Source organism: Aquarana catesbeiana, linkage group LG02, assembly GCF_042186555.1.
Source record: "Aquarana catesbeiana isolate 2022-GZ linkage group LG02, ASM4218655v1, whole genome shotgun sequence".
Classification (NCBI taxonomy): Eukaryota; Metazoa; Chordata; class Amphibia; order Anura; family Ranidae; genus Aquarana; species Aquarana catesbeiana.
The window spans coordinates 777,399,359-777,417,215 of NC_133325.1; the positions used below are offsets into that span (position 1 = coordinate 777,399,359).

The 17,857-nt window shown below is 41.7% G+C and overlaps 1 protein-coding gene and 1 pseudogene across 1 annotated transcript in view; both read right to left on the reverse strand.

The window, feature by feature from the left end:
- The window catches only part of LOC141129381 (galactosylgalactosylxylosylprotein 3-beta-glucuronosyltransferase 1-like), a 219,434-nt gene that overhangs the window by 1,807 nt on the left and 199,770 nt on the right, over positions 1 to 17,857 (reverse strand). Inside the window, exons 4-5 of the mRNA XM_073617389.1 lie at positions 17,416 to 17,712; positions 11,448 to 11,553 (exon numbers count right to left, since the gene is read on the reverse strand). Of these exons, the coding sequence (XP_073473490.1) occupies positions 11,467 to 11,553; positions 17,416 to 17,712 (384 nt within the window). The 3' untranslated portion in view covers positions 11,448 to 11,466. The remainder of the gene's footprint in view (positions 1 to 11,447; positions 11,554 to 17,415; positions 17,713 to 17,857) is intronic.
- On the reverse strand, positions 10,977 to 11,109 carry LOC141130846 (U2 spliceosomal RNA; annotated as a pseudogene).

Genomic DNA, 17,857 nt, shown 5'->3' on the forward strand with positions numbered 1-17,857 from the left:
TATTTTCTCATATCTGGGCTTACCAGTACCATGTAACTAAAGTTGTTGGCTTTGGTTCTGTTCACGCTTGAGTGTTCCCCTACACCTTGGAGGTTTGAGTGTCCCCACTCACCTTAAAGGGTGTATCTGCCCACCCTCGATGTGTGGGTGTTACTGCCCACCTCGGAGAAATGGGTGTTTAACTAGCCCTAAACACTTGAGTGTTCCTAACCACCTTGGATTTTTGGACATGCCTGTCCACCTTGGAAGTTTGCGTGCTCCCACCCACCTTGAACATTTACAGGTTCCCACCCACCTGTGTTCCTTCCAACCTGGAGGCATCAGTGCCCCTGCCATCTTGGAGGTTTGGCTGCTCCCGCCCACACTGCAGGTTTGAGTGTTCCTGCCCATATTGGGTTTTTGGATGTATTAGTCCACCTTGAAAGTTTGAATGCTCCCGCCCACCTTGGAAGTTTTCACAAGTTCCCACCCACCTGTGTTCCTGCCAGCTTGGAGACATGGGTGCCCCTGCCATCTTGGAGGTTTGGGTGTTCCTACTCACACTGCAGGCTTCAATGCTTCTGCCCATCTTTGAAATTTGGGTGTTACTGCCCACCTTGAAGGAATGGGTGTTCAAACTAGCCCTAGATGCTTGAGTGTTCCTAACCATCTTGGATTTTTGAATATTCCTGTCTACCTTGAAAGTTTGAGTGCTCCCATCCACCTTGAAAGTTTACAAGAACCCTCCCACCTGTGTTCCTGTCAGCTTGGAGGAATGAGTGTTGCTGCCATCATGGAGGTTTGGCTGTTCCCACCCACATTGCAGGTTTGAGTGTTCCTGCCCATATTGGGTTTTTGGATGTTTTTGTCCACCTTGAAAATTTCAATGCCTCCATCAACCTTGGAAGTTTACAAATTCCCACCCACCTTGGAACTTTACAATTTCCCTCCCACCTGTGTTCCTTCCAGCTTGGAGGCATCAGTGTACCTGCCATCTTGGAGGTTTGGTTGCTCCCACCTACATTGCAGGTTTGAGTGTTCCTGCCCATATTGGATTTTTGGATGTTCCTGCTAACCTTGAAAGTTTGAATGCTCCCACCGACATTGGAAGTTTACAACCCCCCCCCCCCCCCACTTGTATTCATTCGAGCTTGGAGGCATGGATGTCTCTGCCATCAGGGAGGTTCAGGAGTTCCTGGCCACCTTTCAGGTTTGAGGGTTTTGTGCCCACCTTGGAAGTTTACAAGATACCTCCCACCTGTTTTTCTGTCACCTTGGAGGCATGGGTGCCCCTGCCATCTTGGAGGTTTGGGTGTTCCTACTCACACTGCAGGCTTCAATGTTTCTGCCCATCTTTGAAATTTGGGTGTTACTGCCCACCTTGGAGGAATGGGTGTTCAAACTAGCCCCAGATGCTTGAGTGTTCTTAACAATCTTGGATTTGTGGATATTCCTGTCTACCTTGGAAGTTTGAGTGCTCCCATCCACCTTGAAAGTTTACAAGAACCCTCCCACCTGTGTTCGTGTCAGCTTGGAGGCATTAGTGTCGCTGTCATCTTGGAGGTTTGGGTGTTCCAACTCACCTTGCACGTTGGAGTGTTCCCACCCACCTTGCACTTTTAAATGGTCCTGTCCACCTTGAAAGTTGAGTGCCACTGCCCACCTTGGAAGTTTACAAGTTCCCACCCACCTGTGTTCCTTCCAGCTTGTAGGCATGGGTGCCCCTGCCATCTTGGAGGTTTGGTTGTTCCTGCCCACCTTGAAGGTTTGAGTGTTTCCGCCCATCTTAGGTTTTTAGATGTTCCTGTCCACCTTGAACATTTGAATGCTCCCACCCACCTTGGAAGTTCACACATTTTCACCACCTGTGTTACTGTAACAGTTAAACCGATGGGTTTAGTTCCACCAACTTGATAACATTGTATTTCACAACATTTTGCTAAACTTTGCAAAAATTGTCGCAAAATTTCACCCAAATATTCCAGTTTTTAAAGACATTTTTAAGCTACTACTGTCACTCAACCCTAGTGCACACTTAAAGTAACACTAAACAATATAAAAATTCTCCAAAAATAATCTTTGCACATCCACTACTTAATGGCCCTGTGATACTTTTTTTTCATGAATACTGTGTTTTTCTGCCTCCTTGTAATGCCCTTCTTGAGCTCCTGAACCTTTTCTTCATGTGCTCTGCTCTGTGTACACTACACATTCCATAGTCTATCTTGGGAGCGAGCAAGAAAGGATGGCTACGTTCTTACATACAGTGGGATCATGGAGAATGAACATAGCCAACCTTGCCAGTTTACAAATTCCCACCCACCTTGGAAGTTTACAAGTTCCCTCCCTTCTGTGTTCCTTCCAGCTTGAAGGCATCAGTGTCCCTTCCATCTTGGAGGTTTGGCTGTTCCCACTCACATTGCAGGTTTGAGTGTTATTGCCCATATCGGGCTTTTAGATGTTCCTGTCCACCTTGAATGTTTGAATGCTCTCATCGATATATGCACATATAGGAAACAAACAGAAGAGGGCGCCACCATCTAAGGCAATGTTTCTCAACTTCAGTCCAGAAGGCGCCCCAACAGGTCATGTTTTCAGGCTTCCCATTATTTTGCACAGGTGATTTGATCCGTTTCAATGAATTAATTACCACAGCTATTTCATCTGAGGGAAATCCTGAAAACATGACCCGTTGGGGCGCCTTCAGGACTGGAGTTGAGAAAAACTGATTTAAGGCTCCATTAAGACCTGCTGCACCACGTTTTTTGTGTGTTTTTGTGGCGCTTTTTGAATTTGAATAGGCCTCCCTTCATAGGCCTCACATTAAAGTAGCTCATGTATCACATTTTGGCACAGGGCCAGGCACGTTTGGCGGTGTGTATTTTTAGCGTGTTTTGTTGCTGTTCCTGTTGGCCAAAAACAGACGGATGCGGGATCCATTCCCCATCCATCCGGCGGATCAGATGACAGTCGGATGGAAACAGACAAGTTGTCCGTTTCCATCTGACAGACCCATAGAGAACAGCGCCAGACCGTGTTCTGTCATCCGTCTGCTCAGCGGAGATCAGCGGAGAGATCCTATGCTGAGCAGGTGGATGCGCATTACGGAGACCGCCCGTTCCAAATCAGCCTTCGTGATGATGAAATCATCTACACTTAGAAGGTGGCGCCCTCTTCTGTTTATTTTCTATATGTGCATTAGGTTACTTTTCTGAGTTAAGAATACATACGGTAACTTGAATAGTTTTTTATTGATTTTTTTAAACCAGAGTTTATTGTCACTTTAATACGATTTTGTTTTTGCATGAATATTGCCTATAGGTGGCAAATAGTCCCAAAAATATACAATAGGCAGAATATAAAAATAAAATACCCAGAAAAAGCAGACTATGGATCCATCCTTGCAAAGTTTTGTGTTAAGTAGGGCTGCAACTAACGATTATTTTCATAATCGATTAGTTGGCCGATTATTGTTTCCATTAATTGGTTAATAACCTTAAAAAAAAAAAGTGTGGTGAATAATTTAGTTAATATGTATGAAGTTTAAAAAAGCAATTTATTCTTAAATATCTCTATGCAGTGGTAAATATAAATAACCAACTGTATGGTTAGGGAGTAAAATCTTTAATCCACTCTGAGAATAATGGACAGAAAAGATATACTGTATATACTATTAGAGGAGATATACTGTATATACTATTAGAGGAGATATACTGTATATACTATTAGAGGATATATACTGTATATACTATTAGAGGATATATACTGTATATACTATTAGAGGAGGTATACTGTATATACTATTACAGGAGATATACTGTATATACTGTATATACTAGGAGGTATATACTGTATATACTATTAGAGGAGATATATACTGTATATACTATCAGAGGAGGTATACTGTATATACTATTAGAGGAGATATACTGTATATACTATTAGAGGGGATATACTGTATATACTATTAGAAGAGATATACTGTATATACTATTAGAGGAGATATACTGTATATACTATTAGAGGAGATATATACTGTATATACTATTAGAGGGGATATACTGTATATACTATTAGAGGAGATATATACTGTATATACTATTAGATGAGGTATACTGTATATACTATTAGAGGAGATATATACTGTATATACTATTAGAGGAGATATATACTGTATATACTATCAGAGGAGGTATACTGTATATACTATTAGAGGATATATACTGTATATACTATTAGAGGGGATATACTGTATATACTATTAGAAGAGATATACTGTATATACTATTAGAGGAGATATACTGTATATACTATTAGAGGAGATATATACTGTATATACTATTAGAGGGGATATACTGTATATACTATTAGAGGAGAGATATACTGTTTATACTATTAGAGGAGGTATACTGTATATACCATTAGAGGGGATATACTGTATATACTATTAGAGGAGATATATACTGTATATACTATTAGAGGAAATATACTGTATATACTATTAGAGGGGACATACTGTATATACTATTAGAGGAGATATACTGTATATACTTTTAGAGGAGGTATATACTGTATATAATATTAGAGTAGATATACTTATATACTATTAGAGGGGATATACTGTATATAATATTAGAGGCGATATACTGTATATACTATCAGAGGAGGTATATACTGTATATACTATTAGAGGAGATATACTGTATGTACTATGAGAGGGGATATACTGTATATACTCTTAGAGGGGATATACTGTATATACTATTAGAAGAGATATACTGTATATACTATTAGAGGAGATATACTGTATATACTATTAGAGGAGAGATATACTGTATATATTATTAGAGGGGATATACTGTATATACTATTAGAGGAGATATATACTGTATATACTATTAGAAGAGATATATACTGTATATACTATTAGAAGAGATATACTGTATATACTATTAGAGGAGATATACCGTATAAACTATTAGAGGATGAATCTAGTAAATATCATCAGACTCAAATTTTTTTTTTATTTAAAAGAAAAAAAAGCAAAAAACTGTTTTGCAGATTTTCAAACAGAACTGTAATATATTATATGCTGGCCATACAAAAACAATGTCTTCCTTCAAAAAAAAAAAATTCATTTTAAGAACGTTCGTTCGATTTTTTTAATCATTAGTGGGTTCAAATCGGTGTTTGTTTTCAACCACAGTGACGTGAACATTTAGAAATTATAGATAACTTCTTGGTCTAAGGAATTTTCAGACAGTGTATGTGGGGTTTTTTTTGTTCAGAAATTACATTCGTTTTAAAACAGGATGTTAAAAACATTCTTTCATTCAGTGAATGTACAAACATTTCTCGTCTGAATATTCCCATCTGAAAGTCGATTGGTGTGGCCAGCATAAAGCTCGGTACACACCTATGCAGTTTGCTTTTGAACTGTTTCTGCAGTGCTTTTTGCTGTGCGTTGTGTTTTTTTGCACACGTGATTTTGCGGCGATTTGCGTTTTTGCATTTTTTTTATGCCTTCTTTTTGGCCAATTTGTTGTTGGGGCACATAAAAAAAAACACAAATTGCTGCAAAAACGCATTACATGCTTTTCTGCAGCCTCTCCATTGAAGTTTATTGAACCAAAAAAGCACTCCATTGAAAAAAGTCCCTGACCCTTTCCAAATATGCAGCAGCTGAAAAAAGCATAGATGTGAACGTTGAATGAACTGTAGTGCGTTTCTACAAAAAGCACCAAAAAACGCATGGATGTGAACCAGGCCTAAGACGTTTAGTAACATAATGGGGTTAAAATTTTTTTTAGCCCTTTATAGTACAAAAAGAGCAAATAATCGCTACTGTAAGGGGTTCATTTTTTTTTACTGTGCAACAGTTAAAGTAAAATTTACAGTAGTGATTATTTGCTCTTTTTGTACTATAAAGGACTCATTTTAGTTTTTTTTTAACCCCATTATGTCACTGTCCGATGAATTGACTATGAAAATAGTAATCGATTCATTTTATAATCGATTCGTTGTTGATAAATTGATTAGTTGTTTCGGCCCTAGTGTTTAGTAAAACAAGAAAATAAAAAGCTGAAAATGTAATGTAAACTGACATAATGAGAAGTATTTATTTCAAGGATAAAAAAAAAAAAAAAAAGATTAAAGAAAGATTAGAGCTGCAGTGAAATAACCTAGTTTTTTTTTTCTTCATTTCCAGTTGCCTGACTTCACCCCCCGCCCCAGATCCCAAGTGTGAAGATGACTGTCAAATAACGAGGAAGAAGAAAAAACCCCCGCCCAAAAAAAAAAATCCTCATGACTGCTCACCAGTGCACAAAACAAGGTCCATAAAGACATGGATTAGCGAGTTAGGGGGGGGGGGACGACGACTTGACTGGCCTGCACAGAGTCCTGACCTCAACCTGATAGAACACCTTTGGGGTGAATTAGAGCGGAGACTGCGAGCCAGGCCTTCTCGTCCAACATCAGTGCCTGACCTCACAAACGCGCTTCTGGAAGAATGGTCAAACTTAGACACACTCCTAAACCTTGTGGACAGCCTTCCCAGAAGAGTTGAAGCTGTTATAGCTGCAAAGGGTGGGCCAACTCAATATTGAACCCCACGGACTAAGACTGGGATGCCATTAAAGTTCATGTGTGTGTAAAGGCAGGCGTCCCAATACTTCTGACGATATAGTGTATGTATATATATATATATATATATATATATATATATATATATATATATATATATATATACACACCCTAATGCAATAGGCTGCGCACACCTAAAGCTTTTCTGAGTGCTGGACACATGGCTGGGCCCTTCTTGTTCTCATTGGAAAACAACAGGAACACGGGGACAGGAATTTCCTGTATATTACAGCCATATAATGCCACTAGGAAGAACATTACATCAGGAAGGCATTAAAAGTAATGCTACCATCTAGTGGCGGAACTAATAATCACTGTATAATATATGAGAATAATTGATGCACCTACGTCTATAAACAGCATGCTAACATGTACTTTAACCACTTAAGGTGCTTGTAAACCCGGTACAACCACTTTTATCTACAGGTAAGCCTATATTAAGGCTTACCTGTAGGTGCTGGAAATATGCTGGAAATATCTCCTAAACCTGCACAGTTTAGGAGATATTTACAATACACGCGCGCGCGCCACGTCATCGGCGCATGCGCACTTTAGAAAGGGCACTATCGTGCCCTTTCTAAAGGGATCATGTTGTGACTGGCGGCTCCCGCGGGAGTGAAGTCACGTGACTCCGGCCAGTCACAGAGCCGGAGTTCGTGGCCCTGGAAGGAAGAGGGGGTGAAGATGGACGCTTCCAGCCAGCGGGGACAGCGGTGACATCGCAAGCTTTGTTTTTAGGCAAGTGACACATAATGGGCTACTATGCTATTTACGTTGGTAATTTGACGCTAAATACCGTTGTTATGGCAGCAGATAGCTATTTTTAAAAAGAGCCGGCGGTCCTCTTTCAGATAAAAGTGGTCTCAGCGGCGGATTCGCCGCAAGATCACTTTTATCAGGGGCGGGAGAGGGCAACCCCCCTCCCTCTGCGCTCCGGTCCTCTCTGCCGCTTACCGGATCCGTCGGTAGCGGCGGAGACTATCGCGTCTGCTCCCCTAACAGCCTGGATGCCGAGTGGGGGAAAGATGGCCCCCACTCGGCTCCGTAGCATTGGAGGGCGTCAAACGTCACTTCCGCCCAATACTCTTAAAGGGGATTTTTTTTTTTTTTTTGGTTTTGTAAAAAAAAAAAAAAAAATTACATTTATTTATTTATTTTTTATTGCATTTTAGTGTAAATATGAGATCTGAAGTCTTTTTGACCCCCAGATCTCACATTAAAGAGGACCTGTCATGCTTTTTGTCTATTACAAGGGATGTTTACATTCCTTGTAATAGGAATAAAAATGACCCAAAATTTTGTTTTTAAAAGGACAGTGTAAAAATAAATAATAAAAATGTAAAATAAATAATAAAAAAAAAAGGAAAAAGATTTAAAGCGCCCCGTCCCGCCGAGCTCGCGGGCAGAGGCAAGCGCATACGTAAGTCGCGCCTGCATATGAAAATACCGTTCAGTGGCGATCGTTAGAGCGAGAGCATTAATTCTAGCACTAGACCTCCTCTGTAACTCAAAACTGGTCTCCAATGGAGATTTTTAAGTGCCAAAGTTTATCGCCATTCTGCGAATGAATTTTGGAGCGTGACATGTTGGGTATCAATTTACTCGGCGTAACAGTATCTTTCACAAAATGGAAAAAAATCGGGCTAACTTTACTGCTGTCTTATTTTTTAATTAAAAAAAGTGTATTTAAAAAAAAAAAAACGCTGCGCAAATACGGTGTGACATAAAGTATTGCAACAACCGCCATTTTATTCTCTAGGGTGTTCGAAAAATATATATATAATGTTTGGGGGTTTTAAGTAATTTTCTAGCAAAAAAAAATTTGTAAACAACAAATCTCAAAAAGAGACTCAGTTTTTAAGTGGTTAACTTATTTTTTTTTTAAAGGAGAGCTCAGCAGTGGTAGACCACATACATCTTCTGAACAGGTTGCTCTTAAGAACAGAATTCTGGGAAAGTCTTGGAATATTGGTGTGTCTCCCGTGAACAAACACGGCGCGGCTTAGTCAGCATTAATTAATGTTCTGACTAATTACAGAAACATGCTTTTCTCCTCTGGACTAGAAGCTTTGAAAAACTCCCCAGAGTAACCCTGCGCACTGGCAGCATGTGCCAAGCCTGGGGGGGGGGGGGGGCAGAGAGGCAAGCATGCCGTACAATGCAACTCCTGTTATTTAGCTACTCTGCTTCTGTGTTTTCTATACTTGCTAGATGCTTTACTGTGAAAAGTGAGACCATCTTTTCTGATATCCCAAATATTTATGAAAAAAAAAACATTAAAGGTCAGAATGGCGGTTTTGCCATTATTTTCTTTAGAATTTATTTGGCAGTTCTGCCTATTTAGGAAGCTGCTCTAGGCCATTGCTTATGCCCATGTAGGGCTCACCCCCGAAAGGGTCGCTAATTTGTCCCAGGCTCCTCCCCCACTAGCGCAGCAGCAGCAGCATTCACTTTTTTGGCTCAATAAATAGTCTAGGGGTTGCCTTTTTCTGTATTTATTGCTGAACAACTTGGATAGGCCAGGGAGCTGTGGGATACTCCAGAACGCTAAACAGTGCGAGAAGGACGCTCTTCACTCTGCATCTACTTCTCAAAGCCCTCCCTTCAACCATGGTAAAAAAAAGGATACTGCGCTATAGAGTGTACAATGTGATAAGCTGCAACTAAAAAGTGTTATACGGCACTAAACAGATTTACAAAGCAAAAAGTCACGCTAGATAGTGACCACGTCCGCTAGTGACGAAACGACGTAGGGAGGAGGAGCTACATTCTGATGTCACCGCTGCACGTCCAGTCCCGGAAGTTAAGGGCTGTTTGGAAGCCGGCCGGCTCATCTTTTTATGCTTATCTTGCCTAATATCATCTTTCAATTTGTAAGTGTCCATTTGTCTTTTTTATAATCTCCAATAAATGTTAAGGATTTACGCTATGTGAGGCTTTTTGGTTTTTTGGTGAACTTACTGCCCATTGTACCGATCTATCTGCTGATCATTCCTGCTGACGCTGAGGAGTCCAGTACATGCCAGTGAGATCCCGGGCTGGGGTTACAGTCACTCGCCCACAGGGGTCCCCTATAATAAGGGACCACTGATTTCTGGTAAGCGGCAGTCCTTTCTGTGGTGGAGGTTATTTTTTCACTTGTCACTTTAGTGTGGAACCCCACGGCACATCACTTTTGGATTATCATCATAATTGGAACTTCATCTTGTCCACTTTTCTGCAACATGGATTGATTTTTTGTTCATTAAGTCATTGGACAATTTATAGTTACTATTTTTTTATTATAATTTATTATACTTTATTTGTATTTTTTGTTATACACGTATTTGCGGTCATATGTTTGATTTTTTTTTTTTTTTTAAAGCCTATGGCATGCATAACACACCCAAAAAACTTCACCCGGTGCCAAAAAAATGTGCACACACATAAAGAGTGGTCACAAAAAAGTGCAACGGGTACACAGATGTGCCAATTCCCTGATCTCCCGGGGTGTTAGGCTCCAGACGGGGACAAAGGTACTTTGCAATGGTCTATCTGGCCGAAACCAGACAGACCCCGTTCTCTGGAGGGTCTGCCGAGACAGAACCCACCCAAGTACTAGGTGGGGCTCCCCCGAAGGGAGACCCCGTGAGAGAGGGCAAACTAAGCCAAAAGGCCATGTCCACCCCTTCCCAAGAGTTTCAGGGCTGGCCCGAGGACCCGTCCTTACTCGTCACACAGTGAGACAAACGTGTACAAAACAAGACGTGACAAACACAGGTTCCAATCAAAAATAAATAAAAGAAAGTGGGGAAGGGATAGTGAAGAGGAGAGTGAAAAAAGTGTCCATTGTGTAAAACAATGACCAGGCCCTCCGGCCAGGAATAAAAAATTCCTCTGGTCCCAGCCAAAAGGCCCGGCCCAAGAGGCAGGTGCTAAAAAAGCGTGTTTATGGTGCAGTGACCGTGGTGCCTCAAATCAAAGTGACTGCCACTCACAGTGATTTTATGGCACCCCTGGACTGCCACTCCAGGGGCACATACTCCATAGGCTTTCAAGACCAACCCTGGCCACCAGCCCAGACTACAGAAACCCCCACCCCAGGCAGAAAGGCATGGAGTTCTGGAAGCTTGGTGAGAGCCCTTTACCATCAGGCCTCACCGTCGTTCCGTCCCTCCTACCTAATTACATTCAGGAAATACTGGCCGCTCCCCCGGTGGGAGAAAGGGGAGCCAGCGTTCTCTCCCGAATAACTGTCCGGAGCTAGAGCTGCCCCAATCCAGGCCAGAAGGCCAGGGTCCCGACCCTCCGGATCCATCCCCATCAGAAGGCTTCCCTTTCGGCTACAAACCGCTCCAGGTCACCTTTACTCCAGCAGGTTTTGCATAGCAACCACCATCCCATCTCTATCTTGCCATAGATCAGGGATGGAAGCAAGCGCCACCTCCTGGAAACTGATAAGAACAGATACTAGACTTGATCTTAGCCAAAAGGCCGAGAAGTGTCGTCCACCAAAGAGGGAAGCTAGCACCAGAACTTTCTTTTGCTACACTATAGGGACCCGCGGTCCCTGCCTGTAATAAGGACCTTTGCTAAGGCCTGGCTGAAACCAGAGTTGGGCCCAACCATGTGCTAGCTGCGCCTGAAGAACTGTGGTGGAGGGAGAAGGAGAGATAGTCTGCAGCCAGTGCTGTGCAGGAGGATAATATCTAAATTGTCCCAAACCATGGAAGAATCTTTTTTCCTGGGCATCCCATGAATTCCTTAACCCCATCCAAGTTTCTAATCCCTCAATAAAATACAAAAACAGGGTTTCCAAATACAACTTTAGTGGTAACACTTACACAGTGGTACGTTCCATGTCTACACTTCAATGTTCATGTCAGTAAATCCTCTTTTCCCTTCATTGACCAACGTAGGTCTTTCAGTCCTGGTGTGCCAGACCAAAACCTGTACAGGAGAGGAGAAGACATTATTAATGTACAGACCAGCAAACTGCGCCGCTAACGATTCAAGATCTCATGAGAGACGAAACAAAGAGTTATCGCTAACTAAGCTATGCTTAAAACATTCCTGACAAGTTGCAGCCACAGTATATACAAAGCTTTTATCATTACAAAGAAATCCTTCAGCTCTAGTTACAAGAATGTGCCACAAGGCAAGGTCTACCTGAGAGGTGCATTCCAGTAGAATCCGTTGCACACAGGAGGATGCTTTCCTTAGTCCACGTGTTTTTAAAGCTGAATTCCAGGAATTCAGCACCATTGTAAAAAAAAAAAATTAAGTCACACGATGAGTTAAGTCCAGCAAGGTGCATAACACCCCCTGGGCTTAGCTCTGTTATTTATATCTGACAGCTTTATTGTACTCCCTAGACATGTGCAATTCTTTTAGTTCCGAATTATTTTTTTTAACTAATTTTGACAAATTCATTAATTTCCGAATTTTTCAATTTCCGAAATTTCGAATTTCCGAATTTGCAAATTTCCGAATTTTCGGATATTCGGAAACACATTTAAAGCTCACTAAGGGGTTAAATATGTTCCCTGCTAGGCGTTTCTAACTGTGGGGGAGATGGGACTCACTGGAGGAGGAAACCGATCACTGTTCCTAATCTTTAGGAGCAGACGATCTGTCTCACCTCCCCTGACAGAACCGGGATTTGTGTGTTTACACACACAGATCCCCGTTCTGGCTCTCGTGCCCTCAACTGCGGGTGGCCGGCGGGCATCGTGACTGCCGGCCACGCGCATCGGGTCCCCCCCCACGGTTCAGCGCGCCTGCTAAGGCTCTTAAAGGAGCCGACGTACCTGTACGGCGGTTCACGCAGGGCTGCCAACCTGCCGCAGTATATCTACGTGAGCCGGTCGGGAAGTGGTTAAGATACATTTGTGTAACATATTCTTAAATATGTGAAATATTCTTAAATTACGTTGGTGTTGTTTTTAGCAGAAGAAGGAGATGATTATTCAGGACATTTTCCATAACTCATAAAATGACAGTGACAAATGCACTTCTGCAAAATCCCATCTTTGCTCTAATGATATTTTTCTGGAATTAGACAAGGGTCAGCGGGTTTCCCAACTGTTATATTACTGATAGCATCCAGATGGCTCCCCAAATGGCTTCGGACCTGCTCTCGCTCATAGGGAAAAATGGTGTGGGAGGGAATAGTGAGTATTCTGTAAGTTTGTTTCACTGGGGGATGTTTATAGGGTTAAAAAAAAAAAATTAACTTGTGCATTGTTCATAAGGGCAAGACGTCTAGTTCACTTTAATGGTGGGCCACCAGTGGAACATACTTACGTACTTATGCCACTCCATTCACTTTGGAAGTGAAAAGTAAAACTACCCCTTAGAAAGACCACCACAGCGGATTCTTAATTGCTTACACTATCAACTCTTATGCAGCGTACACACGGCCGGATTTGCCAACGAGCTAAACTCCGTCGGCATTTCCGACGGAGAGATTTAGAACATGTTCTATATCTGAGTCCGTCAGAAATGCCGACAGAAAAAGTCAGATGGGGCATACACATGGTCGGAAAGCTCCCATCTGACTTTTTCTATCGGGAAGTCCGGCCGTGTGTACGCGGCATTAGAGCACGGGTCTCCAAACTATGGCCCTCCAGTTGTTCAGGAACTACAATCATGCCAGTGAACGTCAGAGTTTTACAATGCCTCATGGGATGTGTAGTTCCACAACAGCTAGAGGGCCATAGTTTGGAGATCCCTGCCTAAGAGCCTTGGTGGAACATGTGCTCTCTTGGTTTCAACCCCCTCGTACTCCACCCACTTTACCCTGTCTTTCTTCTTATTTCTTTCTCCATCTTTTTTCCTAGTAACCCTTTTTTTTAAATGTTTGGCTCCTCTCACTCCCTTTCATAACATTGATAAATAATGGTGGTAGTTTTTACAAGAAGAGCAAGACAACGGCCTCTCGGGGTGGTTCGCTTGAACCAGTGGCACATACCTATTGTCTAATCGTTCTTAAGCCATGTAGTCCACTTTGGGAGTGAAAAATAAAAAAAACCCTTTAGAAAGACCTCCAACTGTTACCCAGCTTTTGCGGAATTTGTGCTCTCCTGGTTGGACCCCCCTTCCCCCACCCACTTTACCCTGTCTTTAATTTTATTTCCTTCTCCCTCTTTGTCTTCCTTTCCTAGTAACCCTTTTTTCTTTTTCCAACCTGTGTAACCTCTCGCCTCTTTTTCGGAACATTGCCAAATAGTAGAGGTAGCTTGTGCCCAATTTTAAGAAGAGCAAGACAACAGCCTCCCTCTCAGGGTCCTTCAATTTAATTTGGTGGGTATACAAGCGGCACATACTTACCGACCACTCGTTCATACACTACTGTCAGAGAGGTTACCTGGCTGGGCGCCGGTGCGCGCTGGGGCGCGTTGGTGCTCGTGTCTCTGTGCGTGCTGGGACGCGTGTTCCTGGGGGCACTGGCGTGTCTGGGCTGACCGGCCGTGGCGTGCAGGGTGGCGTCCGGGCGTGCGTACACGCGTTTGCGCTAACGCGCGTCCGCCTATGGGCATTACCGCTGACGTGCCCGGTAGTGTGGGCGTGCACGCCGGTGTCGGGGGCGCGCTCGGGCGAATCGGCGCGTGCACGAGCGCGGCGTTTTGGCGCCAATCAGCCTATTTAAGCCTGCCTCTACCCTGATTCGGTGCTGCCTGATCAAACAGCTCTGTGTCTTGTTCCGTGATCTTCCTGTGTTCCTGTATCTCCGTAGTTTGACCCGTTGTGACCCGGCTTGCCTTTGGACCTCCCTTGATTGCTGCCTGAACCCGACCCCGGCTTGTTTGACCTTGTTTCTGCCTTCTCCCTTGTACCGTTGCCGCCAGCCCGTTGCCGACCTCTGCCTGTGTGTGACCAGCCTGATTAGCTCCTGCTCAGCATCTGCTCCATCAAGTCCTGAAGCTCTACCGGTTGCTTGCCAGACCACCTTGCTCCAGGACCCTAACATCAGGCCCTCATACCACTCCGCATTCGTGGGCCTCCTGTCTACTCTAGCAGGGGCCCCGAATCGGTTACGTAAGGGAGCCTACCCTCTGCCCAAGCGGACTCACCTGTCTGGTAAGTGTGGGACCTGACAACTACTCTGTTCACTTGGGGAGTGAAAAATTAAACTGCCCCTTAGAAAGACCACCATCAGTTACCCAGAGTGGATTCTTAATTGCTTACGCTACCAATCCTTCCAGCTTTTGCGGAATCTGTGCTCTCCTGGTCGGACCCCCCTCCCCCACCCACTTTACCCTGTCTTTCCTTTTATTTCCTTCTCCCATCTTGTCTTTCTTTCCTAGTAACCCTTATTTCAACTTTTTTTTCCCCAACCTGTGTAACCTCTTGCCCTTTTTTCGTGACATTGCCAAATAGTGGAGGTAGCTTGTGCCCAATTTTAAGAAGAGCAGGACAACAGCCTCCCTCTCAGGGTCGTTCAATTTAATTTGGTGGGTATACCAGCGGCACATACTTACCGACCACTCGTTCCTACAGCACTCTGTTCACTTCGGGAGTTAAAAATAAAATTGCCCCTTAGAAAGACCACCGTTACCCAGAGCGGATTCTTGATTGCCTACATTATCAGCCCCTAGATCTTTAGCGAAACTTGCACAATCATGGTCTTGTACCCCAAGTATCCACTCTACCCTGTCTTTCCTCTTATTTCCTTCTCCTCCTTTTCTCCCTCTCCTAGAAACCTCTTTTTCAACAATCTTTTTTCCAATTGTACCATCCTATGTCTCCTCTTGCTCCCTTTAATTAACATTTCCAAACATTGCTTTAACCATTTTGGCATCATTGTGCAAAGAGTAAAAAGGTTATTTTTTTCTGTCAATGTTTGAAAAAAAAAAACTTTTTCTTGACAAAACAATGAAGTCTAAAAAAATTATTGTAAAAAATAAATAAATAAAACACTGCAGTACGATATGGTCAATCACTGGTGCTTGGCCACTAAGGCACATAGCAATAGACATGTGCACTGCCGAAAAATGTGTCCGTTTTCGTTTCATTCTGTTTTTTTTTTTCGGGTCATTCGTTATGATCGCAATTCGTAAATTCGAAAATTCGTAAAATGCGTAATTTCGTAAATTTGAAAATTTGTAAATTCGAAAATCTGAAAATAAGAGAGAAAATTCGAAAGAACGAAATCTGAAAATTCTAAATAATAACTAACTAACTAATAATAACTAACTATTAAATTATAGGTATTGGAATTTCCTTTCAAATTTGGCTGTTAGTGAACGTAACGAATACAAATTTATCCGAAGTTACAAATGATCCGAAATAACGAATGCCGTATCTAAGCGAATGGAAGGTAACACTTTAATAATAATAAAAAACAATAATAATAAAAAACTTTTTACTATTATTATTTATTATTAATTTGTTCCATTTGTTTAGATACAGCATTCGTTATTTCGGATAATTTGTAACTTTGGATAAATTTGTGTTCGTTACGTTCACTAACAACCAAATTTGAAAGGAAATTCCAATACCTATAATTTAATAGTCATTATTAGTTAGTAATGCTGCGTACACATGACCGGTTTTGCCGTCGGAGTAAACTTCGAAGGTTTCTCAGACGGAATTCCATTCAAGTGGTCTTGCCTACACACGGTCAAATCAAAGTCCGACCGTCCAGAAAGTGGTGATGTACAGCAAGTACTACTTTTTTTGGTCCGTCGGAACAGCATATAGACAAGCTGTTTTCCCAATAGGAATTGGTTCCGTCGGAAATATTTAGAACATGTTCTATTTCTAGGTCCGTAAGAATTTTCGAAAGGAGAAGTCTGATGAGGCATACACACGATCGGAATATAGGATGAAAAGCTTCCGTCGGACTTTTTCTGTTGGACATTCTGCTCGTGTGTACGCGGCTTTAGTTAGTTATTATTTAGAATTTTTGGATTTTGTTCTTTCGAATTTTCTTTCTTATTTTCAGATTTTCAAATTTACAAATTTACGAATTTCCAAAATTACAAAATTATGCTTTTTACGAATTTTCAAATTTACGAAATACCTAATGCTGCATCTTAACAAATGGAATGGAACGAATTAATAATAAATAATAATAATAAAAAGTTTTTTTAATATTATTATTATTGTTTTTTATTATTATTATTAATGCGTTACGTTCCATTCGTTTGGATACGGCGTTTGTTATTTCGGATAATTCATAACTTCGGATAAATTTGTATTCGTTACGTTCACTAACAGCCAAATTTGAAAGAAAATTCCAATACCTATAATTTAATAGTTAAAGAGAAAAATACCCCCTAAGGTGGACTATAAACGCACACTGAGTTTATAGATAATTATTTTTTTTCTATAATTTAATAGTTAGTTATTATTTCAGAATTTCGAATTTTCGGGTTTTTGAGTTTACGAATTTTCGGAAAAATATTTCCAAATGAACAAATTTTCGAAATTAGTTAAACGAATTAGAAACAAATTGCACATGTCTATGGCAGCACTGTCATATGAGGGCAGGAAGAGAGTCCTCAGATTAGCGTAACCTTCAAGTCAAGTGAAATAAAATTAAAAAAATAAAACAAGAATAAAAGAAAACAAAAGAAAAAAAAAGTTTTGTAGTTCGGCAAGTAATTGCAATCTAAATAAAGCAAATATATTAAATTCTATAGAAATTATTCGAACACACAATTCTTAATAAAAGCTTATATTTTTGTATTTTTAGATATCTGCACCTGGAGGATAAAACATTTTTTCCTTGTAGCTCATGAGACATATCTTTGTTAATTACAGCAATATCAATGAATGTATTTCTGTTTTGCTTTCCACACCGACCTTAGTGCAGTTGGCGGCCTTGGCTTCCAGCCCATCCATGGTGACGAGGTCTTTCAGTAGGCTGGTCTCCTGGTAGCCGCCTTTCACCCCTTCCAGCTTGAAGTTGGCATAGGGTCTTTCCAGGATGAGGCGAAGACTGATGGCGAAGCCGGCCATGTCGATGGCAAACGGGCGGTTGGGATCAAACACCGTCTTCCAGCCGACCACTCTCCCTGCCGGACTGACCCTCGGGGATTCGAACCGTAAACCGCCCACGAAAGCCACTGGCCACACAGACACTGTTCGCGTGTACCGCATCTGTGTATGAAATAACAGAAGATTATTGGTGATGCCTTCATAGCGCATGAGAAGGGTCACTAAATACAATATATAGCTGAACTCTGAGCAGATACTTTATAAAGCAAATGAATCAGCCCCTATATTCATAAGCAGTTTCAGGATA